Below are 27,316 nucleotides of genomic sequence, written 5' to 3' on the forward strand. Positions count from 1 at the left end.
TAACCCTTCTGAAGAATACTGCTGGGCACCACTGGGGTGGCAGTCCACTGGCTTGGTCAGGTCAGAATTTTTTCAATTAATTTTGTGATTACAGTTAAAATGGCAGAGAGTGATTCAATTCTACTAAAAGTCAAATATTGTCTATTTTACGGCACAAAACTGACTGAAAACTGCAAACAACAATATTAGCACAACCCCAATGGACTCATGTAATCTCAGTATGTAGGATTAACATTCAGAATTTACTTCAGGATATTTGTGTTCAGGGCAAAGAGCCTCAACTGCAGGTCCATTCCTGAGATGTCATGTACAATACACAAAGCAGCCTGTAGATGGCAATCGCATGCAGCAGGTGGCAGTCCTGCTACTCCCTACACCAGGGATCATCAACTCACGGGGCTCATTCGATCCAAATTTTTCTACATATCGGGAGAGGGGCTTGGAAAAGATGAAAGAAAAACAAGTAAAGACAGGGAAGTTGAGTTGATTGGATTGCGCACATTGTCTTTTCTGAGAATGAACAGAAAAACTTGTAAGCCAGTCATAAGTAACATTTGGTCTCATGCGCTGGTCAGCTTGCTGACTTCCCCCTCCCGGAGCATGCATTGTTAGCCCCCACCTTTTTGGCACACATGCCTGTGGGGGAGAGCTAGAGAAGAATTCCTGGAGCCCCCTTCTCTCACATTCCTGACAGGTGAGAGGAATACTGGAGATGGCATGAAGATGTTTCATGATAATCCTCGGTCAGAATATAGTAATGTTTGGTGTTATTCTGATTGGTTCAGTGCGACTGGTGTAATGGTCTAGTTTTTGTAACAGTCTACCTCTGATATCATAACCATTCAGGAGCCGAGGGGAAACTGGGCAAAAGCTGTCTCTGGAGAAGCCATTTGTTTTCACTCCCTGACCAGTTTGGGAGTTTGGCTGTAAATTATAGATGGGTGACCCGTTTTTAGGGTCAAGAACTAAGGCCTAGATGTTGGAGATAAGGAGAAGAAACCAAGCAATCTGGGGTGTCTCCTTTCCTTTAATTCACCCAAATCAGGTTTATCCAAAAGGTATATTACCATGAGAGGCACAAATACATATTTACAGCATAGTGCAGTAATCATGAAAACTCCCAACTACAGCATTCATAGATATGATGGGGTGGCTTGTAGCGTAGTGGTTAAGGTCAGGAAGGGCTGCCATTTGTGAGGGGCCTGAGTGCTGGGGTTTTTGGTCAATGTTGTTCAGACTACCTTTTGGGGAGTTAAAGATGTATGAGTGGTCCAAGGGCAGTTGGGTCATGGGAAAAGAATCCTCCAGAATATTGGTGACCTCCCTGTGACCCCATACCTGGTCACTTCCAAGGGGGAAGACTCCGGACAATGCCACAGGGCCCTCATTTGGGCACTGCTGTCATTACACCGGTGACTGCTCTCCTAGATTAAATATTCAAAACTGCTATTAAGATAGTAAATAGACCCGGTAAAACCTTGAAAACATTGTCCATGTGATGCTTGTATTATTGCATTAAGTCTTATGTAATGGTAACGGGAATTGCATGGAAAATGGATAATCAGGAGGGAAGTTTCATGATAACTGCAACATAATAAAACTGTTTGATATGGATGTGATCTGGTAAAATCAAGGAATCGGATGAGATACATTTCATACCAAATGGAGTTTAATAAACCATAGTTTCAGTAACTCAAGGGAAAACCTACACATCCTCTCTTGGTAATCATCTCATTTTCCCTACTTAACAACCCCCAAGGGTGGGGGTCTAAATTCCAGATTTGACCACCCCTCCATGTTGATTTATGGCACTGCCGCCTGGTTTCAAACGTATGATTTGGCATAAAACCAAGGGAGACAGACCAATCTGGGAAGATCGTATTCGACTTCCCACACAACATGTCCTGGGTATGTAGGTATGTATGTATGTATGTGTTGCAGGGGAAGACCGTAACCGGCTTCCCGCACAGCACGTTCTATGTATGTGTAGCAACGGAAGATCGTAATCGACTTCCCATACATGGCATATTCTATACTCTTTGTTTGTGTGTAGCCAACACAGGCTAGGTATGATGATTTACTCTATCTCTATTCTTAATTTGTGTATCTGTAATTGACTATTGGAATTATAAAGCTAATAACCTACCTGTCTGTGAATAAACTATTTTGTTTGTAACTTGCGTGATCTCCATGACTCTAATTCATCTTGTACCTTTTCAGCCTAAATTACAACTGAATACTCAGGGGGAAATGAGGGCTAAAGACCGACTGATCGGCGGCTTGGCACATTGGTGGTAGTTCTAAGTTGTGAGGCCAGCAAGTTTCTGCCCATTAAAGGATCGGTGACGCACGGCTCTTGTAATTTGATGCGAAGGGAACCCCTGGGGTTACGGCGCTGGTTCCTGTCAAATTAGCTCTAAGGAGCCCAGTTAATGCTACGCCGACCTGGGCTCGCAACTATCATGGCAGTTTTGCATGTATTGTGTTGACTGGACCCTCAGCCTCTGAGTTCTCCCCCGAACTGAGATTTTAGCAATAATGCTAATCCCGGGAGCATATATTTAGTCATGGTGGCGCAGGTACGAGTTGAGTGTAATCACTCCCGAGGTTTGCCTAAGTTTCAAACCCAAATTTCTAAATTATATCTTAAATGGAGTCAGATAAACGAGTGAAACTATAGTAACCACTAAGCTTACAATACGGCCCCGTTTGAGAACGGAGAATATTAAGAATTGTACTGATCTGTTTCAGGCCAGCCATAAGCGGGATATGGGGCAGGTCAATCCATATCCGACCCGTGGCAATGGACCCAGTATATTCTTAAACATTATTGTGCTCTGTTCTTGGACAGAGGATAGTAATAACCCTACTAATATTCTCCCAGCAACACCAGAAGGTCAAGCACGCAAAACCCCCTTCGGCCCTCGCTAAATTCCGTCATTGGGTTAGCGTGGGGTTTTACAAACTCTTCAGGCTGGACTAGCAGCACAGATTCTTGTTGCCCTTGTGTCATCAGCCTTGCATCCCCGATGCCCACCCGTGTGTTTGGCCCATTGAGATCTGCACTCAGTAAGCACTTTATTCTGCATTTATTAGACCTTTTTTTTTACCTAATAAGTCTTCTGTTTCTGTAGCCTATCCACTTAAAGGTTTGACGTGTTGTGTGTTCAGAGATGCTCTTCTGCATACCACTATTGGTTGGTTACTTGTGTTACTGTCACTTTCCTATAAGTTTTAACATAACATAACATAAGGCCATGGTGAGAACAGGCCATTCAGCCCAGCATTGCTTGCCTTTTCCTACCCCTAAGTGTACCTACTGCCTAGTTTCCCGAAAAGCTAAATTGTATCTAAAATCGTATCAAGCCTGGCCTTGACAATCCCCAGTAGGGATGTGACATTACATTACATTACGTGGCATTTAGCAGACGCTCTTATCCAGAGCGACGTACAACAAAGTGCAAATCAAACACAAGAACACGTGCAAAAGTGGACCTGAGAGGACAGTACAGTTTCGAGTCCTAGTGTAAGAGTACAATCAACAAATCATCAGTTTTAGTAACCGGTTCCCATCCCATTTTTTAAACTGTTAACCGGTTGACCGATCCTGTTTATGACCGCTAGAGGTCGTATCTTTCTTTCTTTTTTCTTTTTTTTTTACTGGATTACTGAGAAATATAATTGTATTTTCAAACTTTATTTTGCGACATCTCAATAGTTAAATATCAACATTGTAAGTCAGCCTAATTGCCTAATTAAATATTTACCTTCAGCTACACTGACATTGTGCAGTGTACAACCTTACAGTTGCAGAAATCTGTAGTTAAATCCCTGTAATTTACGTCCAGGCAATGCTGGTCAATCATGTGCCATTTTTTATTTTTTTATTTTTATGTAGATACCGCATCGTGGAAAGCGAAGTTCCGTGTCAACGAATTCGCGCGTCAGCGAATGAACACAGATGAAGAAATGCCATGGAATAAGCTGTAAGTGAACTAACAGCTACAGATTTAAAACACACAGAAATTATTTGGCAACTATCGTACTGTAGCATTCAATTCCATGCGGTGTTTGAATTCTTAACCCTCTGAAATGGCCGCAGATTGCTTGCTTGTAGGACTGTAGCTTGTGGATTGAATGTAAACAGCGTATTGTAATATTTGGTGCAAAATGTGTGCAATGATGTCTTACTTTGTTCATTTGTATGTGGATACAGCATAGTGGAAAGCTTTGCTGATTGTTTCGTGCGACAACGAATAAACCCGGATCTTCTGTGAACCTTAAGAAACGACATAACATTACAATTAGCCATAGGTTAACAGCTTCTGAAATGATTTGATAACTGTAATATTGTAGCATTCAATTCCCTATAATTTTTGCATTTTAAACCCCTTGAAATGTCCAGATTGCCTGCTCAAACTACTGAAGCTATTTGATTGCTAGTTTAGAACCGCAATATTAAGCCTGGTGATGAACGTGCATTTATTTTAAACTGTGCTTACAATTTGACCTTCAGAAAAAAAAGATTGGTTATCAATTTTTTGTAACCGGTTACAGATCAGTTTTGGTTAACCGTTTAGCTGTTCACACCCCTAATCCCCAGTGTTTCTGCCTCCACTACTTGTACTGGCAAGCTATTCCACATATTGACCACTCACAGTGTGAACAAAAATATTTCCTAATGTCTGTACGGAATTTCTCCTTTGCCAATTTCCATTTGTCCCATCTCGTTCTGCTAACTGACCTCACCCTGAATAATTGCCTATAATTCACTTTGTTGATCTCTTTAATGAATTTAAAAGCCTCAATCAAGTCCCCCCAAAGTCTCCTTTTACTAAGCTGAGGGTTGCCGGTTTGATCCCCCGCCCGGGCTGTGTCGAAGTGTCCCTGAGCAAGACACCTAACCCCCAAATGCTCCTGACGAGCTGGTCGGTGCCTTGCATGGCAGCCAATTGCTGTCGGTGTGTGAGTGTGTGTATGAATGGGTGAATGGGAAGCATCAATTGTACAGCGCTTTGGATAAAGGCGCTATATAAATGCCAACCATTTACCATTTATTGAATTTCATTTGCCAGGTTTCTGCCAATTTCCCAGATTCTGTTTACATTTTCTTGGATTACTTTAATAGGTTCCATACTGTTTCCCAAACCTCCTAGTTTTGTATCATCTACAAATTTAACTAAATTACTTTTGTAAAATCCCACACTAACCCAACGACGGAATTTAGTGCGGGGCGAAGGTATTTGCATGCTTGTCCTTCTGGTGTTGCTGGAAGAATATTAGTAGGGTTAAATAATAATGACCGCTATGCGGAGAGTCTAGATCAGCCAATAAATAAACCATGTTACAAAGACAGTAGTACCACTCCGCCTTCCAATAGAGATACAGAGTAAATAATCGTACCTAGCCTGCTTTGGCTATGCACAAATATAGAATATGCACGGTGTGGGAAGTTGAGTGCAATCTTCCGCTACACATGTACACAGGACGTGCACAGTGTGGGAAGCCGGTTACGGTCTTCCCTATACATACCGATAGACAACGTGCACCGTGTGGGAAGTCGATTGTGATCTTCCCCAGATTGGTTTGACTCCCCCTATTTTATCCCAAATCACACGATTGAACCAGGCGGCAGTGCCATAAATTAAACTGGAGGGGTGGTCAAATCTGGAATTCAGACTCCCACCTTTGGAGGTTGTTAGAAGGGAAAAAACAGATGATTACCAGAGAGGACATGTAGGTTTTCTCTTGAGTTACTGAAACTATGGTTTATTAAACTCCATTTGGTATGAAATGCATCTCATCCGGTTCCTTGATTTTACCAGATCACATCCATACCAAACAGATTATCCTTTGTCTTATTATGTTGTAGTTGTCACAAAAAGTCCATCATTAACCCAGGAGAGTAGTGAAGAGTGTAATTACAGAAGTGTCTAAATGGGAGCACTGTGGGAGTATCCTGAGTCTTTCCCATAGGAAGTGACCAGGTTGTTGGTCACAGAGCCCATGGTTTTGGTCAGGGCTTAGGCCCTACGACCTAAAAGCCCCCAGAACAAACCCAACCACAATCCATCTTCCCCCTAACTCAGTCTTTCCAGAAGCGGACATTCTTGGGAGCCAATGGTCTGAATCCCCCAAAGGAAGTCCGAATCATAGAGCTTACTGGAGATACCTGGAGAGAGATGTATTTGAGAGTTTGAGAACTATATTATGTAATAAATATGTTTTGTATCTCTCATGGTAATATACCTTGTGATTTTGGATACACCTGATTTGGGTGAATTAAAGGAAAGGAGACAAAACCCTAGATTGCTTGGTTTCTTCTCCTTATCTCCAAAATCCAGGCCTTTGTTCTTGACCATAAGATTGGGTCAACCATTCAGAACTCCCACCAGGCTGTGAGACCTTCAGGTCAGGGGGCTAAAGCAAATGGCTTCTACAGAGCCCTTTGGCTCCTGGACGGTTATGATATCCTAGGTAGACTGTTACAAAAACTAGACCATTGCACCAGTCGCACTGAACCAACACCAAACATTACTATATTCTGACCTAGGATTATCATGAAACATCTTCATGCCATCTCTAGTATTCCTCTCACCTGTCAGGAATGTGAGAGAAGGGGGCTCCAGGAATCCTTCTCTAGCTCTCCCCCACAGGCATGTGTGCCAAAAAGGTGGGGGCTAACAATGCATGCCATCTCCAGTATTCCTGTGCTCAAAACCTGCAAGGAATGTGAGAGAAGGGGGGCTCCCCAGGGGGCCCAGGAAGGCTCCTCCAGGAACCCCACTCTAGTTTTCCCCCACAGGCATGGGTGCCAAAAGGTGGGGGCTAACAATGTATGCTCCAGGGGGAAGTCAGCAAGCTGATCAGCACATGACACTAAATGTTAATTATTTCTGGCTTACACTTTCAATGCCTGTGTCAAGATCATTTATGTAAATGAGGAAGAGCAGTGGTAGTGCAGCTTCTATTTACAGGGAAAATGTAGTCAGACTCCCATGCACATTGTGCATGTAGATTTTGTTTCTTTGGGAGTATATTTTGTTGGAATTTAATGTGATGAAGTAAATAACATGCCTGGTAAAATAAATTGTTAAATCTGTGTGGTTTCACTTACTGACAGTCACTGTTACACAGAGAATGCTTGGATGCCCCCCTTGAGTTGTTTTAGGGAGGATGCACATTTACGCTTACTGTATCACGGTGTTTTGCACCCGTAGCCTCTGACAGAAAATCAATCTCCTCCACATCGCTCCGGCCCACAGAGAGAGTGGGAAATCATCAGTTTATAATGTTCAATAAAATGCAACATTGTTTGTAAAGTATTGCTTAACAGATTGAGATGTAACTGAGCTGATGTCAGAGGCTTGCGGTTGTACTGTGGTGGGCACTAGCGGAGTGAGCTGACAACATCGATAAGGTATAGCTAAGAGTGGTCCAGACCAACCTCACTTACAGAAGGTATACTTAGCAAAGAATGTTTCGGGAAACACGCTGAAACGTTAAGGTAGAGCTCAAGGTATAACTTACGAACGATGTAGTGTTAAGAAGGCTTCGGGAAATGCTGCCCTGGTCTCTTCTGAAAGGTAGCTCTTTGGGGTTCACTTCCAAAGAGTCAGAATTATTCAAAATATTAATAAAACAGTTACAGAAGCACAGTGAAACCACAGTGAAAGTGGAAGCTTTTTTCTCTCACTGAGAATATGTTCTGTATTTGTCTGGATACAGATTATTGTAGCTGTGACTGGTGCACTAAGAAATACAATGGAGCCAAGTCACAACACTGGACAAATCCCCTTTCAAATCTGAGGGCATTATCACCAAAAATTAGTGACATTGCCTGCAATGTTTTTTCTTATCTATTTCTAGTTTTCCAAATAGGACTCCAAAGGGACACATGGAATCGAAATGATATTATGGGTCTTATGAAGTGTAAAATACTGCATTTTTCTGCATTGACTAGCTCATGTTAGGAAGCTACATGGTTAAGGGGGTGCTGACAGCTAAAGTTTACAGGGGGTCAGCTAGCGAGACCACATCGTAGAAATCATATGAATAAAACAATGTTATTCGCTACGTGGCTTTTAATCACCAGTAATGATGGTCCTGTCCTACGATATTCCTTACAGCATGTGCAGAATTTGAGTATGGCGAAGCAAAATGAAGTTGGGAGCAATCTTGGCAAAGCAGGCTAAATTTAAACATATCTCTTTACTCACTTTCCTTGAGCCTAAAAGTGTGTGATGGGAATGTACCAATGCATGTGTTTTAGCATGTCCATACTGTGAGATCATATGTGTACATGTATGTGTTCATGTGTTGCTCTTGGTTCATTTGAGTCAGTGTATCACTTCCAAAGAGTGTATGGTTTTGCTGATTGAGCAACAGTATGTGGATGGGCAGGTATTAAACTGCATGCAGTTCAACATAAAGAGATGTGGTCTGACAGGAACAACCCCCTTTAGTGACACTGTACAAGGTTTCATGCACACTGTTCAGGATCCTCCTCCTACCACAGCCAAGACATGTTGGTGAGCTGTAAAACTCACCATATCACACTAAATGTTTATTTTGCAGTCAATAAAATCAATTTTAAAATCCAGGACAAGTATTTATTTCTTACATTAAGATTAATGGATGGCATTGAATTTACATAATTTCAGGCTCATTTAATAGATGAATAGATTACATTTTATTTCATAATTTATCTATAATTTACTTCTTTGCAGACTCTCTGCCCATCAAGGCCTTCTTGGTGTTTTTCTCTGGATGAAGCAGTATGATGAAGCATTTTGGTGCAAATATTGCTCCCAGGAGCCCAAAACTGGAGGCCAGGATGGCAAATATCTCCACTGCGTCTGAGTACTTTCCTGGAGAGCTGATGTAGGCAGGGACAAAGGCGATCCAGACGGCACAGAAGATGAGCATGCTGAAGGTGATAAACTTAGCCTCATTAAAATTATCAGGCAGATTCCTTGCTAGGAAGGCCAGCAGGAAGCTGACAGCTGCCAGCAAACCGATGTAGCCAAGCAGGGCACTAAACCCGGCGATCGACCCTACTGCACACTCATAGATGATCTTGGAGTTCTGGGAGTGGGTGTTTTTGTAGGGAATCGGTGACGCAGCAGTCAGCCATACCACACAGATCACTGCCTGGATGACAGTGAAGGCCAGCACAGTGCCCCTCTGCTGCTGCACGCCGAACCACTTCATCGCATTCCCACCTGGCCGTGCAGCCTTGAAAGCCATCACCACCACGATGGTCTTGACCAGGATGCAGGAGATGCTGAGGGCGAAACTGATCCCAAATGCGGCATGCCTAAGCTGGCAGGTCCACCTTTGAGGCTGGCCAATGAACAGCAAGGAGCACAGGAAGCAAAGTGTGAGTGACAGCAGCAGCAGGAAGCTTAGCTCGGAGTTGTTGGCCTTCACCACCGGTGTGTTCCTATGCCGGGCAAATACGGACAGGGTAACTGCACAAATGCATGCCCCCAACACCGAGATGGTCATCAGGGAGATCCCCAGGGGTTCCTGGAAGGAGAGAAACTCGATTTCCTTGGGCACACAGTGGTCACGAAGTTGGTTTGACCAAAAGTCCACTGGACACCTGTAGCACTCGCGGGAATCTGTGACAGAGGAGTGGAAACTAATAACACATCTGCAGCCGGGGGGGGGGGGGGGAGGTTTCTAGCATTTACGAGAGGCCTCCGATGAGAGTGACTTCCAAAAGAAAAAGATCCAGCAGATACACCCTGTTCAGTTTGTAACTGAAAAATTTTTCTGCTGTGTGGGTGCACTGACCTGTCTGGTTGCTGATCTCCCCATCTGCGCAGGGTAGGCAGTCAAAGCAGCAGACTGGCTCGCCCTTCCTTATCGCCTTCCTGGTGCCTGGGGGGCAGGGCTCACTGCAGATGGAGCGTGGGGGCTGGTAGAAGTTCTCATCATAAGAATATTATATATCATAATGTATATCATTCTATACATTTATGATACAGTTCTGTTGATCTGCACATGCATTATTGAGACCAAGTGCTGTATATGACACTGGAAGTATGTATATATCTGCTGCCTAAACAGAACTATTGAAGTTTACATATTAAATACCAGTAAGTCACTGACTATACTCAGTCCAACTGAATGAAACCAGTTGGACAGATTCTCTCAGTAAAGAGGGAGAGGAGCTCACTTGATGTGATTCAAAGTTCCAGAAGATATTTTCTTCCTCCAGCAGGAGCTTTTGTCCAGGTGGAGCAGATTCATCAAACACCCCGACCGTTACTGCTCTGATGGTCCCATCTGCTGCCCTCTGCCAGTTCATCACATCGTAGATGGCCAGGGCATCACCATTTTTGTCAAAGGACACTTGGTCACCAAAGCTGGTGGTAAAATTAACCCTTTGCAGGTAAGGCACCAGCTACACAGAGGGCAAACAGAGGAGGACTAAGAGAAATAGATGGAACATTACGCATATGTTAAAAAGACGTGAGCATAATGTTGCCACATGCTGATGGAGGGAAAACAACCGTCATCAGATGCAAGGTGCTGTACATCATATTAGAAATGGCCACTTCACCTGCCAGGGTTGCAGAGTGTGTAGTTCTGCACAGGAATGTCCTGGGAATGGCCCTGTCCCAGGCTTGCACCCCAGTAGATCATGCAGGGCATGTGCCAGGGCGTAAACCGCTTTGTAAACATTGTAAGAGTGCCTGAGCGCTGACACGTCAATGTATGCCGACCCTGTGCCCTCCAGACTCTCCTGTCCTGTGCACACCTTGTCCAGGGAGTCGGCCTTGAACTTACAGCTGAACATCTCCTCCCAGAATATGCTCACCATGTTGTTGCCAGGATCAAAGTCAGGGCGAAGACTAAGCAAGAAGTCCTGGAGCCCCGGGATATCTCCCCTGCGGATGGCGATGCCCAGGGTCCCGCCCAAAAAGGGCAGCAGCTGGCGCGTATGGAAGACGGCTGCGGTGGCCCAGGCCTCGCTAGCGATCCACTGCCGCTCAGTCAGGTTCTGTAGGGCTATCTCCTCGGTGAGGGGCAATAGGTATGCCTGCGGAGAGAATGCCACCACCACCCTTGCTGTGGAGCGGCGGATGATGCCTACAATCTGCTGGACCTTGGCTCGGTCATTGTCATGGGGAAGCATCTCGGAGAAGGCCACACAGCCAAAGCGGCTGACCTCCTGGTGAAAGGATTGGGCTGCGTGCACCCCATAATCATCATCGCTGAACAGGAGGCCCACCCACTTCCAGCCGTAGCGCTCCAGGATCTGCACCATGGCTCTGACCTGGAAGGCATCACTGGGGATGGTTCTGAAGAAGGAGGGATACTGCTGCCTGTCACTCAGGCAGGAACATGTGGCAAAGTAACTCACCTGAGGGAAGATAAAAGATATTGAGGCACTAAGAATATAGAGAAGCACCTCCTCAAATACCTCCATTTTGTGGCATACTCCTTTACCATAGGAAGCAATAAAGCATCTATCCCTTACACAGTGACCAGAGACATGATGGGAAGGTCACGGCCAGGCCATTTACATTTTATTGGATGGCAAAATGATAATTAATCTGAAGGGAACTGTAATTCCTTTATAGAGGAGAATCCTATTCATTTGACCCTGATACAGTTTCACAAATACACTTATTCATGACTGATATTACAGTCTAGACAGCTATACACAAATTGAACGACAAAGTGCCATCATGATTATATTCAATACCCCCATCCTGTGTGATACAGAGAGCCAAAAAGGGCAGCTGGACTGTGGACCAGGATTGGTCCTCCATCATACAGTACCATGGGAACACGGAACAGGCCCAGCACACTGGAGATGGCGATGGAGTGGGTGGAGCCTGGATCACCCACGATGCCCAGAACCGGGGGTGACCCTGTGCATCTCAGGTCAGAGAAGGACTCCTCTGTACCACTGAGCAGTGCTGTGGCTGCACGGAATGCGACGGCAAGTTTCAAACAGTTGTCATAGAGATGGAATCCCAGGGTGATATTGGGCAGCAGGTTGGGATTGTTGTTGATTTCCTCAATTGCAAAGACCATTGTTTGCGCTGCCTGGAACCCTCGAAAATTAAGCCTGAAATAAGAGAGGTGGAAACTGGACGATAAAGTTGTTTTTTTTTGTCATGTCTGTTACTTTAAATTATCTAAATTACGTCACAAATATGTAAAATCTAATAATTGTATTAATGGAATGAACTGTTAATTATGTAGTATTCATGCAGATATTTCACAAACAAGCAGAAACAAATGGAAAGTATGTTGTCACATAGAACTGCATTATATTGCGTCGATTTGTTCTGGGGTTGGGTGTGCTGATGAGTCAAATCTGGAAATATTGACACTTTTTAAACTTATTTCCCACAATTCTATGAAATTAATTTAAGCATTATGGAACGAGATCTCCGCTTCGCATCGTGCCTAACCACCCCACTAGCTGTTAGAATATCCACGATATACCACAGGTTCGAGTTCCACAACACAACAGTTTTATACCACATTTATCTTTCAAAATTTCACGAAGGAAAGACAAGACAGACTATAAATTAATGTATTTTTAATGGAACTATGTTTTATGGTAAATGTATTCTTCCACTGAACAGTAGTTTCTTGGTTGCTAAGCAAGGGTACTGCGAACGTTAGCTAGCAATAATGCATCCCCACTGCATTAACGTTAGCTAGCTTGTTAGTTTATGTTACACCACATGACACTGATACACACAAATAATTTGTTTTTGTCGAGGTTTATGGGACACGCCCGGATAACGTACAGTTATTGAAATAACTCATAGTTTCGTTATGAGTCATCATTTGCTTCGCCTAACCACCCCGCTAGCTGTGCCAATATCCATGATATACCACCCATTCAAGTTCCATAACATTTTTATACAATGATTACCACATTCATCTTTAAAGATTTCAGGAAGGAAAGACAAGACAACTCCCAGAGTAAGTACAGTGTTTGAAATAACTCATAGTGTCGTTATGAGTCATCATTTGGGTTTGGTGCTCTTGCTGGTATTTCGATCCAAGGATGTTTCCTAATTTGTAGTTCCGACTCCTTTCCAAATCAAAGGACACTTTAAACTCACTCATTTTATTTTACTTTGGTAGGCTACTCGCGGCAAGATGATAACAATGTTACATTCATTACGATTACAAAGTACCAGTACCAGTGATCTATAAATGCAGATTAATTTTAAAAGACATGTGAACATTCCATTTAGCCATGCTTATATCGTGGATACATATACACTCACAAAGCATCTCTGAACACACAATGCATCATAACTCTAATGGATAGGCTACAGCAGTAGAAGTCAAGAAGTAAGTACTTAATAAAGTGCTTGGTGAACTACTGACATTTGAATTAATATAGGATGTGAGTCAATGATCTATTGAAGTGGCAGGGTGTTTTGTTTGGACAAAGTTTAGCACAGCTCTACGATGCTATAACAATTCAAAACACATTAGCATTTCACTCTGTTGTTTGTTTTTGTTTCCATTTCACATCAAAACATTTAGCTAGAGATGTTCAAATTTGTCATGTGAGTGGCTATCAGTCCTAGTATCCATAACTTTGAATTTACATGTAGGTGTACACAAGGTTACATAGTAATAATCACTTTCACTGATTGGGTAAATTTGGTATTCTGGAAATATCAAGCTTTGGATGGGTATATTAGGAGTAAACAACAATGTAAATTCGAAAATAATAAGTTAACACTTAACATTATAGTGCTCTGATTCCTACGCAATATATCTGTGTAAATACAGTGTAACAAATATTGTCATTTTTCCTTATCACACTGTACCTACATTGTTATAATGTTAACCCTAACTATGTCCCTATGTTTTGAATTTTTTTATGCAGTCATCCAACAATGAGTAAATTCATGTTACACTGTACTTAAATAATTGCACATTAATGAAGCAATGTGCTAAATGTTAAATGCAATGTGCTCTTTTAATGTGCCTTAACCAATCTGGTACTGAAAAGGGGTCTGGAGAGAACAGGTTTTCTTGATGATACTTCACGTTCTTCAGCTACTATGCAGTTTATTTACACAAATTCATATTATTAGTATTATTATGAATTATTATTAAAAAACAATTCACATGGGTCAGCGATTTTGGTCTGAAAGTACAGAAAGAAGAATCACATCCCTGCTGGTTGTCTGATGTTTGGGAGCAGAGCAACTCACCTCTCACATCTCGGCTGGTTTGGCTCAGCTGTGAAAGACAGCTCAGGGAACACTGTCAGGAAGTGCACCTCAAACAGCCCCCCAAGAATCACGTCCCCCTTGCGGTACATCCCATTCAGACTGAAGCGCTCCCGAAGTCGGCAGGCTGTCTGAGGAGCCGCAGAGGCCCAGGCCAGGGCCAGGTTCAGACACAAAGAGAGCACAGGCCTCATCTCTGCCAGACTTTCCCCAATTAGTATTCGTATTAGCCTGGTATCCACGTCATGCTTTTATTGAGTACACAGCCCTGACACTCTGGAGACCAGTGCTTTCAGTTACATTGTGCCGGTCTTTAACCCTTCTGAAGAATACTACTGGGCACCACTGGGGTGGCGCTCCCCTGGCTTGGTCAGGTCAGAATTCTTTTAATTAGTTTTGTGATTACAGTTACAATTGCAGAGAGTGATTCAATTCTACTAAACGTTAAACAGTGCCTATTTTACTGCACAAAACTCACTGCAAACTGTAAACAACAATATTAGCACAATCCCAGTGGACTCATGTAATGTAGGATTAACATTTTACTTCAGGATATTGGTATTGGTGAGGCAGTACTATTGGAGGGGCATTGTCATCAAACAAAAACTTTCAAACCTCATTTTCAAATTGCTCTGCTTTCAGATTAATTCCATAATCTGTGAACAATTTCATCTATAGTTTTGTCATAACAAGCCCATTGCACTGAGCAGGCTTTTATGCTCAGATCTTAAAAACCGACCCTCTCTTATCAGTGTTGCTGCAATGTAATTGTATTTAGGTGAATTTAAAGTAAACCTCTGGAATGCATGTTATTGTATTATTGTTGGTGCTGTTCAGAGGAAGGAGCCTCAACTGCAGATCCATTCCTGAGATGTCATGTACAATACACAAAGCAGCCTGTAGATGGCAATCGCATGCAGCAGGTGACAGTCATGCTACTAATCAACTCACGGGGCCTGATCCAAATTTTTTCACCCGTAGGCCTCTGACAGCAAATCAATCTCCTCTGCATTACCTTATCATTCATGTTGAGAACGGGGATAGCTAATGTTGGCCTCTCTGGTACCTGATCCGCCATCGGATCAAGTAGCATCTTACGCAACCTCTGAAATGACCGTAGACATCGAGCCAGCTCGTAAGACATGCACATACCGCGCAATGTCACATGCAGTGGGACAAGCGGGAGGACTGCTCAGAGAGTACATCCCAGTACAGGATTCCTATAGCGATGAAGTCTAAATTATAAATAAGAAATCTACCAAAGGTAGATAACTAATTTAAATTATTATTCAAATAGTCAGATAATATGAAGGTATATTTATTGGCCCTATTTTTGGAGATTCTTGGTCAGCGCAGACCAGTAGAAAGCGGAAGGCAGAGTGGTACTACTGTCTTTGTGACTTGGTGTACTGATCTCGTCTCTCCGCATAACGGTCATTAGCATTTAACCCTATTAACATTCTTTCAGCAACACCAGAAGGACAAGCACGCAAATACCTTCACCCTCGCTAAATTGCTTCATTGGGTTAGCACAGTAGCTTCCTCAAAGAATGCCAAAAGGTTTGTCAGGCATGACCTACCCTTTTGAAAACCATGCTGGCTATCCCTTAGAATGTTATTATTTTCAATTAATAATTCCAGTTTGTCCCTAATGATAGATTCCAGTATTTTACATGTGATACAAGTAAGACTGACAGGCCTGTTAGACTTTTGACGTGTCTGGCCATTCTCCTCTGACCCCTCTCATTAACAAGGCATTTCTGTCCGCAGACTGCTGCTCACTGGATGTTTTTTGTTTTTTGCACCATTCTCTACAAACTTTAGAGACTGTTGTGTGTGGAAATCCCAGGAGGACAGCACTTGCTGCTCAAACTACCCTGTCTGACACAAACAATCATTCCACAGTCAAAGTCAAAGTCAGTTAAATCACATTTTTTCCACATTCGGATGGTTTATGTGAAAATGAACTGAAGCTCCTGACCCGTATCTGCATGTTTTTATGCATTGCACAGCTGCCACAAGACTGGTTAATTAGATAATTGCATAATAAGTAGATGTAACTAATAAAGTGCTCAGTGAGTGTCTAAGAACTGGAGACAGTCCCGTGGATTCCTATGGGAGCTGCTCAATGGCGACAGAAGCGACTGAATTACAGTTAGAATTATCATCCATGACATTACATTGCCAGAAGCAATTTTCCTAACCAATGTACAATATTGCATGGCAATGGTCACTGGAATAAGTATAAACAAAGATTGAATAAATTACAAATATTCTATCATCAAGGAGTATGCTCCCAAGCCATGAAAAGTGAGCAGAAACATTGGGGGATATAGCTTAATCATAATCAAACGTAACTTGAGCTACCCTATTTTGGAGACAGATCGTCAGGGTGATTGGCTATAATTTGTACATGCAACCAGTCACAGCTATTTGCTGTTATATTCTCATGAAATACATGCAGTGGGATTGGAAAGTCACTGAAAAATATATATTCATTCTGCTTGAAAAGCAGTTAGTACAATTAAAAGACTGCATTGTCACTGTACGCAATTAACATGAACCGAACATGAACAGAATAGGATCTGCACTGACATGGTTTTCCTCCTACCTCTCTGGTCATTCCTACCAGGTGACTTGGAGGGGCTCAGTCTCTGACGCCCACCCCCTACAAACTGGAGTTCCACAGGGCTCAGTTCTTGGCCCTGGCTGCTAAAGGGACTGCCCCAATTTACATATAATCCTTAATCACTCCCTACTCCCCAGCTAGACCACTCTGGCCTCCCAGCTCTGGTCGCCTTATGGTTCCCTCACTAAGAGCATCTGGCGGTCGAGCTGCACGTATCCCTATCCCTCTTGTCTAACCCAAAAAAAGGAAAAAAAAAGAAATTGCACTTACGATGACTGTTTAGAACAGCACTTCATGTGTATTTTACTAGTTATGGATCTGATGCTTTAACTTGTGGAAGAACCTATGCATTTGTAAATCGCTTTGGATTTACAAAAGCGTCTGCCAAATGATAAAAATGTTAATGTAAATGCAAAATGAACATACGAGCACAAAAAGAACATTCAATTGGAGCTAGTATTAGATACACCGCCCACACCCTGTCCCTCGGCGGCCGACGGGAGAGCGACACGCCTTCTTCAAGCTTAAATCATTGTTACATCAGCAATAGAAAGTTCAGTGAACAACACTGTAATATGTGTGTTGTCCTACATGTCATATCCCGTCTTTCATTGTTGATACATTGTGCTATAAGATTCAAATAACTGTAATAAGACCGATATTCCATCACACGATATCCCTGCATGTGCAGAATTTGAGTATGTTGAAGCAAAAAGCAGTTGGGAGCAATCTTGGCAAAGCAGGCTAAATTTAACCATGCTCTCTTTACACACTTTCCTTGAGCCTTGATAAAAAACTGCAACCAAAAGTGTGTGATATATGTAAATATTTATTCATTCACATGAAAAGCAGTTATGCATGGAAATGCACATATCCATGTGTTTTAGCATGTGCATACTGTAAGTGCATATATGTCCATGTGAGTGTTCATTTGTTGCACGGGGTACATGTGAGTCAGTGTATCAGTTCCAAAGAGTGTATATATTAACAAAAGAAATATTATCTTTTGGTGGTGGGGAGGATATTTTTGCTGATTGAGCAACAGTTGGATATGCAGGTATTAAACTGCATGTAGTTCAACATAAAGAGATGTGGTCTGACAGGAACAACCCCCTTTAGTAACACTGTACAAGGTTTCATGCACACTGCTCAGCATCCTCCACCTACCACAGCGAAGGCACGTTAGTGAGCAGTAAAACTCACCATATCACACTGAATGTTTCTTTTACAGCCAATAAAAGCAATTTTAAAATCCAGGACAAGTATTTATTTTTTTACATTAAGATTAATGCATGGCATTGAATTTACATCATTTCTGGCTCATTTAATAGATTAATAGATGACATTTTCAACTTGAATAGATAACTTATATATTTCATCATTTATGACTTTATTTATTTGCAGACTCTCTGCCCATCAAGGCCTTCTTGGTGTTTTTCTCAGGATGAAGCAGTATGATGAAGCATTTTGGTGCAAATATTGCTGCCAGAAGCCCAAAACTGGAGGCCAGGATGGCAAATATCTCCACTGCATCTGAGTACTTTCCTGGAGAGCTGACATAGGCAGGGATAAAGGCGATCCAGACAGCACAGAAGATGAGCATGCTGAAGGTGATAAACTTAGCCTCATTAAAATTGTCAGGCAGATTCCTTGCTAGGAAGGCCAGCAGGAAGCTGACGGCTGCCAGCAGACCGATGTAGCCAAGCAGGGCACTGAACCCGGCAATCGACCCTACTGCGCACTCGTAGATGATCTTGGAGTTCTGGGAGTGGGTGTTTTTGTAGGGAATCGGTGACGCAGCAGTCAGCCATACCACACAGATCACTGCCTGGATGACAGTGAAGGCCAGCACAGTGCCCCTCTGCTGCTGCACGCCAAACCACTTAATCGCATTCCCACCTGGCCGTGCAGCCTTGAAAGCCATCACCACCACGATGGTCTTGACCAGGATGCAGGAGATGCTGAGGGCGAAACTGATCCCAAATGCGGCATGCCTAAGCTGGCAGGTCCACCGTTGAGGCTGGCCAATGAACAGCAAGGAGCACAGGAAGCACAGTGTGAGTGACAGCAGCAGCAGGAAGCTCAGCTCGGAGTTGTTGGCCTTCACCACAGGTGTGTTCCTGTGCCGGGCAAACACGGATAGGGTACCTGCACAGATGCATGCCCCCAACACCGAGATGGTTGTTAAGGAGATCCCCAGGGGTTCCTGGAAGGAGAGAAACTCGATTTCCTTGGGCACACAGTGGTCACGGAGTTGGTTTGACCAAAAGTCCACTGGACACCTGTAGCACTCACGGGAATCTGTGACAGAGGAGTTGAAACTAGTAACACACCTGCAGTCTAAAAGCAGGGGGTCTCTAGATCCATGTGTCTAGTGTTTGAGAGAGGCCTCAGATGTGAGTTAGTTCTGAGTTGTGAGACTCTAATATCTGAAAATATATTTCCAAAAGAGAAACATCCAGCAGTTACACCAGGGCTAGGTATGATTAGACTGAGACTAGATTTTAGTCTAAAGTTAGTTTTGGCAAATGAAATATTCTATTTTGTAAGGGCAGAGAAATATTTTCTTCTCTGCTGTGTGGATGGACTGACCTGTCTGGTTGCTGATCTCCCCATCTGCGCAGGGCAAACAGTCAAAGCAGCAGACTGGTTCGCCCTTCCTTATCGCCCTCCTGGTGCCTGGGCGGCAGGGCTCACTGCAGATGGAGCGTGGGGGCTGGTGGAAAATTTCATTATAAGAATAGCACCATTCTTTACATTTATGGCACATTTCTATTGATTAGTACATGCACAACTATTGTATGGACTTAATATGAAACCAAATGCAGTATATGTGACCATAAGTACATATATGTGCTGCCTAAACAGATGTTTTTGTATGAAAAGAGGGATAGGAGTTTACATTATGCGACTCGAAATTCCAGAAGATGTTTTCTTCCTCCAGCAGGAGCTTCTGTCCAGGAGGAGAAGATTCGTCAAACACCCCGACCGTCACAGTCTTGATGGTCCCGTCTGCTGCCCTCTGCCAGTTCATCACATCGTAGATGGCCAGGGCATCACCATTTTTATCAAAGGACACTTGGTCACCGAAGCTGGTGGTAAAATTAACCCTTTGCAGGTAAGGCACCAGCTATACAGAGGGCAAACAGAGGAGGACTTATAAGAAAAATATAAGAGAGTATGTTCAAAGGAAAAGACTGATAGGAACATGGGGGCATTATAGGAGGTGTAAACTATCAGATTTTCCATGATCAGACATGTGGTGCTGTAAATCATACAAAAAATGACCACCTCACCTGCCATGGTTGCAGAGTGTGTAGTTCTACACAGGAATGTCCTGGGAATGGCCCTGTCCCAGGATTGCACCCCAGCAGATCATCCAGGGCATGTGCCAGGGCGTACACTGCTTTGTAAACGTTGTAAGAGTGCCTGAGTGCTGACACGTCACTGTATGCCGACTCTGTGCCCTCCAGACTCTCCTGTCCTGTGCACACCTTGTCCAGAGAGTCTGCCTTGAACTTACAGCTGAACATCTCCTCCCAGAACATGCTCACCATGTTGTTGCCAGGATCAAAGTCAGGGCGAAGACTAAGCAGGAAGTCCTGGAGCCCTGGGATATCTCCCCTGCGGATGGCAATACCCAGGGCCCCTCCCAAAAAGGGCAGCAGCTGTCTCGTATGGAAGACGGCTGAAGTAGCCCAGGCCTCACTAGCGATCCACTGCCGCTCAGTCAGGTTCTGCAGGGCTATCTCCTCAGTGAGGGGCAATAGGTATGCAGACGGAGAGAATGCCACCACCACCTTTGCCGTGGAGTGGCGGATGATGCCTACGATCTGCCGGATCTTGGCCTGGTCATTGTCATGGGGAAGCATCTCGGAGAAGGCCACACATCCAAAGCGGCTGACCTCCTGGTGAAAGGATTGGGCTGCGTGCACCCCATAATCATCATCGCTGAACAGGAGGCCCACCCACTTCCAGCCGTAGCGCTCCAGGATCTGCACCATGGCTCTGACCTGGAAGGCATCACTGGGGATGGTTCTGAAGAAGGAGGGATACTGCTGCCTGTCACTCAGGCAGGAACATGTGGCAAAGTAGCTCACCTGGTGGAAGACAAAAGATATTGAGGCACTAACAGTTTAGAGACCTCCTCAAACACCTCCATTTTATAGCATACACCTTTACCATAGTAAGCTTGTATACAAAGCAGAGCGAAGCAGAAAAGGAGTCAGTCGTCCTGGGCTCCTGTTTACACATCATATAACATTTAACATTTTGTTATGACTGCCTTCACTCGTCCTGAACTACCTTAATAAAACAAAACCAAGCTTACTTGAGATAATGTATCAATTCATTTCAGTTGCAAACTATTGTCTCTGATATGCATCGGAAAGAGCTAGAAGTGATTCATCACTGGTGAAATTAAACTTATGCATCAAAACTTAAAATGTCAGATTCAAGCATTATGGTGGCTTGAATGAAACTATTGGTTTCCTACTGCATTATTATTATTTTTTAAATAATGAATTGGATGAAAAGTGTGTTAATAAATATGTGATCTTATACCACAGAGAGGCATCATGTATTATAATTCTACATTGGATGGAAAAATGATAATGGAAAGTTTTGCTCTGTTGATTTGAAGTTTACACTGAAGGGAACTATAATTCATTTCTTGGGGAGAATCCCATTCATTTCACGCAGATGTAGTTTCACACACATTCATGAGATGGATATTTCATTGTCTAGACAGTCATACATCAGCTACTTTTGGAATTCACAAATGGAATGAGAAAGTGCCGTTATGGTTAAATTCAAAGCCACCCTCCTGTGTGATACAGAGAGCTAAAAAGGGCAGCTGGACTGTGGACCAGGATTGGTTCTCCATCATACAGTACCATGGGAACACGGAACAGGCCCAGCACACTGGAGATGGCGATGGAGTGGGTTGAGCCTGGATCACCCACGATGCCTAGAACCGGGGGTGACCCTGTGCATCGCATGTTAGAGAAGGACTCCTCTGTCCCACTGAGCAGTGCTGTGGCTGCACGGAACGCGATGGCAAGCTTCAAACAGTTGTCATAGAGATGGAATCCCAGGGTGATATTGGGCAGCAGGTTGGGATTTTTGTTGATTTCCTCAATTGCAAAGACCATGGTTTGCGCTGCTTGGAACCCTGGAAAATCAAGTCTGAAATAGTAGATGTGGAAACTGTAATGTCTATTCCTTCAATGTACATTATTATCTACATTCTGACAATTATGTAAAAACTTAATTATTTCATTCATGGTTAAAATGTTAATTATGTAGTGTGCATTCAGATTTTTCACTAACAAACAGAAACAAATGTTTTATTTTTTGGAAAATACCGGTACATGATATTGTGTAAATTTGTTCTATTCAAAATATATAGTTTATAGTTTGTTTGTCTATGTATTTGTGCATTTGCATGTATGCTTGGGTATGTGTGTGTGTGTGTGTGTGTGTGTGTGTGCATGTCTGTCTAATTGTCTGATATTTGGGAGTGACTCACCTCTCACATCTCGGCTGGTCTGGCTCGGCTGTGAAAGACAGCTCAGGGAACACTGTCAGGAAGTGCACCTCAAACAGCCCCCCAAGAATTACGTCCCCCTTGCGGTACATCCCGTTCAGACTGAAGCGCTCCCGTAGTCGGCAGGCTGTCTGAGGAGCAGCAGAGGCCCAGGCCAGGGCCAGGTTCAGACACAAAGAGAGCACAGGCCTCATCTCTGCCACAAACTTCCCCCAATTCACTGCCTGGCATCCACGTCATGCTTTTATAGAGTATACAGCCCTGACACTCTGGAGACCAGTGCTTTCAGTCACATTGTGCCGGTCTTTAACCCTTCTGAAGAATACTGCTGGGCACCACTGGGATGGCTCTACACTGACTTGCTCAGGTAGAAAACCGGAAAAAGTTTGGATGAAAATTAATTTATAATATTGTTAATGAATTTATTCTGATCATGAATGGGCTCACCACTTTACTTTAACATTATGTGCGAAACCAACATTGACAATACCTTTTTACTTTAATATATTTTATTGCATTTTGTTGTTCGGTCATCATATCAATACAATTCCACTTTGTAGTACAATATTGAAACATTAATTGCCATTCCTAATTAATGTGTCCTTCATAACTGTTTCTGCTCGACACAAATATTGTCTGTTTACTGAATGAAACTGGCTACAATTGCACACAATGAATCATTAGCACGTTCCCAGCAGACTGATGTAATCTCTGTCAAATAAAATTAACATTTTACTTTAGGAGATCGGTATGAATTATTGAATCAATATGTTATTTGGTAGCCATGAACAGTAACAATTTTTTTTAAATGCCATTGGATACACTCAGTATATTTTTTTCCTAAAGGTAGCCTACATAAATCATTGCATTCAGCAGAATGTATTGATAGAAGCAAAAAGTAAGCAAGTATGCCTGATTATTTTCAACCAACAATTTTATGGACCAAAAGGGAGGGTTTAAGTCATAAATCAAGTAAAAGATGACTTGTCTTCTGTGTGGTCATACTGTCTGTTTTGGAAAGGAATGCAGTGGCGTCCCTCACTTCCTCTGCTGTTCAGAGGACAGGGCCTCAACTGGCAACAATTTACTGAGCCACCTGTAGATGGCAGTCACATGCAGCAGGACCTGCAGCTCACAACATCACTGTGTATCACATTAAACATGGAAAAGAGAAGGAAAGAGAGAGAGTTGTCTGAGGAGAGAAACACAAACACGCCCGACTAGAATTCGCCAAAAATGCATGTTGGCAAATCAGTCCTTCTGGGAGAATGTCCTTTGGACAGAGAAACCAACTCTATGTTTGCAAAAACATAAAACAAAAGGAAGCTTTCAAAGAAAAGATCACCATACCTCTTGTGAAACATGGAGGAGGCTCAGTGATGTTTTGGGGCTGCTTTGCTGCCGCTGGCACCGGGTGCCTTGAATATGTCCAAGGCCTGATGAAATTAGAAGACTGTTATTGTTATAAACACTATGGGCAGGATGCTGGCCGATTATTTCATTGAGGCCATATTCATCACCTTCAGCACACACATCTTCTTTGCTGTCTGGATCTCCTTCATCACGGCCTAACACACCTCACCGGTGAAGAACACGGTTGCTGTGCAGGTCTTAGGCATCCTGGCCTCCAGCTTGCACAAAATGTACAGCATGTGATCATACCTTAATCCACCTCTCTAACTGTCACTTTTCTGTTATATGATATAGTGTATAGTATGTTTATAAGTGAAATGAATGGGAAGCTGGTAGCACCACCTATGGGCCATCTACTGTACCGTTATGCATTTGCTTCCCTCTTGCTTACTTCTACAGCAATATTTGAACAATACCTGGGGGGGGGGATGTATGACAGGGGAGTGTATCATAACTGAGGATCACTGGTTTACACAAAAAGGCTAACCTGGCATCAGCAGCTCTTCTCAGTCTCTCCATCAGACCAGGCCTGTCTTTAAACACAGCTGTTTAAAGTGCTAGTAATAGCCATCTTGAAGCCACAGCAGTCTGAGAGTACCAGACAATCTCCTCCCTATGTCTGTGAGGATATTGGTGTTGTGTGAGAATATGTGATTGATTCACAGATTTACCTGGGTATCATTTCCACAGGTTTTGGTGCATTTTAGAACTTGGTATTTCACTTTGTGTCTTTTTTTTCTGTTTATCTATGCTGAGAACACTGACTCACCAATTTCCTTTCTAGTTCTTTTCCAGTTGGCTACTGTGCTGTGGGCACCCTTCAGTGTGATGTTTAGTTCCTCTTAACTGTAAATCTACTTCCTGTCCAGTTTGTAAATCTGGTCCCCTTTCAGCCAGTAGATTTACTCATGTTATTATTTCCTACCCAGACTCGAAAAGCATTTAAAAAATCACAGATCTTACATGTGGTCCGCCCATTTGAAGCTATAAAATAGCTTGTAAGTGTCACGTTTCATGTTTCATGTTTAGTTATTGTCTTAGTTATTTTATTGTCATGTCACGTATTATATTAGTCTAGTCTTGGCACATTTTTCTGTTTTATTTCTTGTTACATTTCATTTTCATGTCATGTTACGTTTCATATTTAGTCTTGTTACGATGTATTTTCTAGTCTTGTCATGTCACGTCATATAGTTTATTCATGTCACAATTGTTATGTCACGATTTATGTTTGTTTCATGTTATGTTGTTCCATTCATTGATTAGCATACACTTTTTCGTGTTTGTCAACAAACCTTTTTCCATTTTACTAACGCTAGATCAGGATTGGGTAATACCAACATTCTAACCATGTGTTCATGTTTACCTTACGTTTCTTGTGCATGTCATTTACTAACGCAAGGGCAGGATAGGTTTATTACGAATGATTACTCATTATCTTGTTAACGTGTCAGTCCTCCACACCTGATTTTCCATTTGCATGCTGCTCTCAAGCTAATTGTCTGCACCTGTCTACACCTGCATATAGCTCAGTGTTCATGGCTCTTGCCTGTTGTCTTTGTGCTTTTGCCCTGCGGAGCGGACTTTGGTCTTGACTCTTGGACCACCTTTGACTCTGAGCCTGCCTACCAATCCGTCTGCACTACTGCCCCGCTGACAGCTTTCCTGGTTACTGGAATTTTTGCATGGTGTACTGATTTCGAGACTGCCTTCTCCCTCGGTACTGTACTTTGGTTTTGGCTGGATTTACTGTGGATGAACTTTGCTTGTTTTTGACTACATTCATTTGACAATACCTAAATAAAGCCCTGACGGGACTTTATTCACATATTTGTCCGAGTTGTGCATTTTGGGTCCAACCCCCACGCTCCTGTCTCAGTAAGTTTGTTCAAGCATATGTATGATGAATATTTAACCAGCAACATTGGATCAATGTAGCCTAAACATCTTTAAAATGTACTGTAATCCAAGAATCCTGATGTGTCTGACATCTGAACACCTTGTATACTGTAGCTATTCTGTAAAGTCCTATATTCTATTCTCAGTTCATAGCATCTCACATAAGTTCATTCACATATTTCAGTAGATTAGTGAAACTGATATGTCGCTTCATATTTAGCATGTAATTGTTTCCAAATATTCAGTGTTCTTGTTGAAAAACAATGATTTCCCAGTGTACAGTAACATCTGAAATCAAATGCATTGGTAATAAATAGGCCTATGCAATTTGGAAATTTGTCGGGTTCTGTGTTTTTCGTTTAAGTGCTTAGCGTTTCTGTGTATTGTTTCCCTCTGCACACCGCAGTCTATCTGTCAGTTCAGTTGCTTCATTCATTTCACATTTAATATGCCAAATTTATAATAAAGACTCTGAAATGACACTTTGGTCTTGCTACTGGGTCCTGTCATTCTGATCCCTGACAGTACATTCATTCATGCATGTTCATGTAGGCTACTGAAATAATTGTTGAGGCAAAGAACAGGGCAAGGGTATAAAACCATTTCTAAAGCTTTGAGTGTCCCCAGGAGCGCAGTGGCCTCAATAATTGTGAAATGGAAGAAATTGCAGTCCGGCTAAACTGAGAAACTGGGAAATAAGGGCCTTGGTCAGGGTGGTGACCAAAAACCCAATGGTCACTCTAACAGAGCTTTTGAAGACCCCTGCAGTGATGGAAGAACCTGCCGGAAGGAGAACCTTGTCAACATCACTCCATCAATCAGGACTTTATGGTAGATTAAAAGGCATATGACAGCCCACTTAGAGTTTGCCAAATTGCATTCAAAGAGTGCACGTGAGTGCACATGACCTCAGACTGGGGCGGCAGTTCACCTTTCAACAAGAAAATGACCTGAAGCATACAGCCAAGACAATGGTGGAGTGGCTTCGGGACAAGTCTCTGACTGAGTGGCCCAGCTAAAGACTTAAGCCCCATAAAAACAAAATCTGTGGAGAGACCGGAAGATGGCAGTTCAGTTATCCAATCTGACGGCGCTTGAGAGGATCTGCCAGGAAGAATGGGATAAACTGGTTATTGAGTGTAGTTTGATGGGCAAAAATGGCAATTTTATCCATTTAAAATTAAATCTACAACACAATAAAGTGCAAAAACGGAAGGGTTCTGAATAATGAGTATAGATCTCAAACAAACTGTGACGCATTTAATATTTTTTGTTCTGATACATTCAGAATGAACTGTTCAGATTACTCAAAAGGGAACACAGATATTTCATTACATTACATGTCATTTGGTTGACGCTTTTATCCACAGTGACTTACAGTTGATTTAGACTAAGTGTTGTGTCTAGGAAACGACAGAATTCTAAGTCCAATCTCCAATTTGTCAAAAAACAACTTCACGAGGGAAAAGACACCACGGCAGCAAACTCTTCAGGAAAATCAGATTTTATTAGCACAAGTGCATAAAGCTGGACCAGTTCCGCAGAAAATGGACCTCGAATGTCATTTTTACACCCATTTTATACACTGTT

General features: G+C 42.8%; 2 protein-coding genes across 2 annotated transcripts; both read right to left on the reverse strand.

The window, feature by feature from the left end:
• Positions 1-8,715: 8,715 nt before the first annotated feature.
• LOC133108057 (extracellular calcium-sensing receptor-like) lies at positions 8,716-14,431 on the reverse strand. The gene is made up of 6 exons (XM_061217470.1): positions 14,220-14,431; positions 11,800-12,112; positions 10,574-11,377; positions 10,187-10,414; positions 9,802-9,925; positions 8,716-9,626 (listed from the first exon to the last, which is right to left on the reverse strand). The coding sequence occupies exons 1-6, from the start codon at positions 14,429-14,431 to the stop codon at positions 8,716-8,718; spliced, it is 2,592 nt and encodes an 863-aa protein (XP_061073454.1).
• Positions 14,432-18,256: 3,825 nt separating this feature from the next.
• On the reverse strand, positions 18,257-22,608 carry LOC133108121 (extracellular calcium-sensing receptor-like). The gene is made up of 6 exons (XM_061217554.1): positions 22,397-22,608; positions 21,762-22,053; positions 20,163-20,966; positions 19,769-19,996; positions 19,459-19,582; positions 18,257-19,167 (listed from the first exon to the last, which is right to left on the reverse strand). The coding sequence occupies exons 1-6, from the start codon at positions 22,606-22,608 to the stop codon at positions 18,257-18,259; spliced, it is 2,571 nt and encodes an 856-aa protein (XP_061073538.1).
• Between the last annotated feature and the right edge of the window lie 4,708 nt (positions 22,609-27,316).

This window comes from Conger conger, chromosome 13 (genome assembly GCF_963514075.1).
Source record: "Conger conger chromosome 13, fConCon1.1, whole genome shotgun sequence".
NCBI classification, from domain to species: Eukaryota; Metazoa; Chordata; class Actinopteri; order Anguilliformes; family Congridae; genus Conger; species Conger conger.

Excerpts from the sequence above, each read along its gene's own strand:
- LOC133108057 (XM_061217470.1), bottom strand. The coding sequence starts at position 14,431 with ATGAGGCCTGTGCTCTCTTTGTGTCTGAACCTGGCCCTGGCCTGGGCC. Across the intron at positions 10,415-10,573 it reads ACACTCTGCAACCCTGGCAG|CTGGTGCCTTACCTGCAAAG; the intron begins GTGAAGTGGCCA and ends CCCTCTGTGTAG. Across the intron at positions 9,627-9,801 it reads GGAGATCAGCAACCAGACAG|ATTCCCGCGAGTGCTACAGG; the intron begins GTCAGTGCACCC and ends CCTCTGTCACAG.
- LOC133108121 (XM_061217554.1), bottom strand. The coding sequence starts at position 22,608 with ATGAGGCCTGTGCTCTCTTTGTGTCTGAACCTGGCCCTGGCCTGGGCC. Across the intron at positions 22,054-22,396 it reads GACCAGCCGAGATGTGAGAG|ACTTGATTTTCCAGGGTTCC; the intron begins GTGAGTCACTCC and ends CTACTATTTCAG. Across the intron at positions 20,967-21,761 it reads GCCTGTTCCGTGTTCCCATG|GTGAGCTACTTTGCCACATG; the intron begins GTACTGTATGAT and ends GTCTTCCACCAG.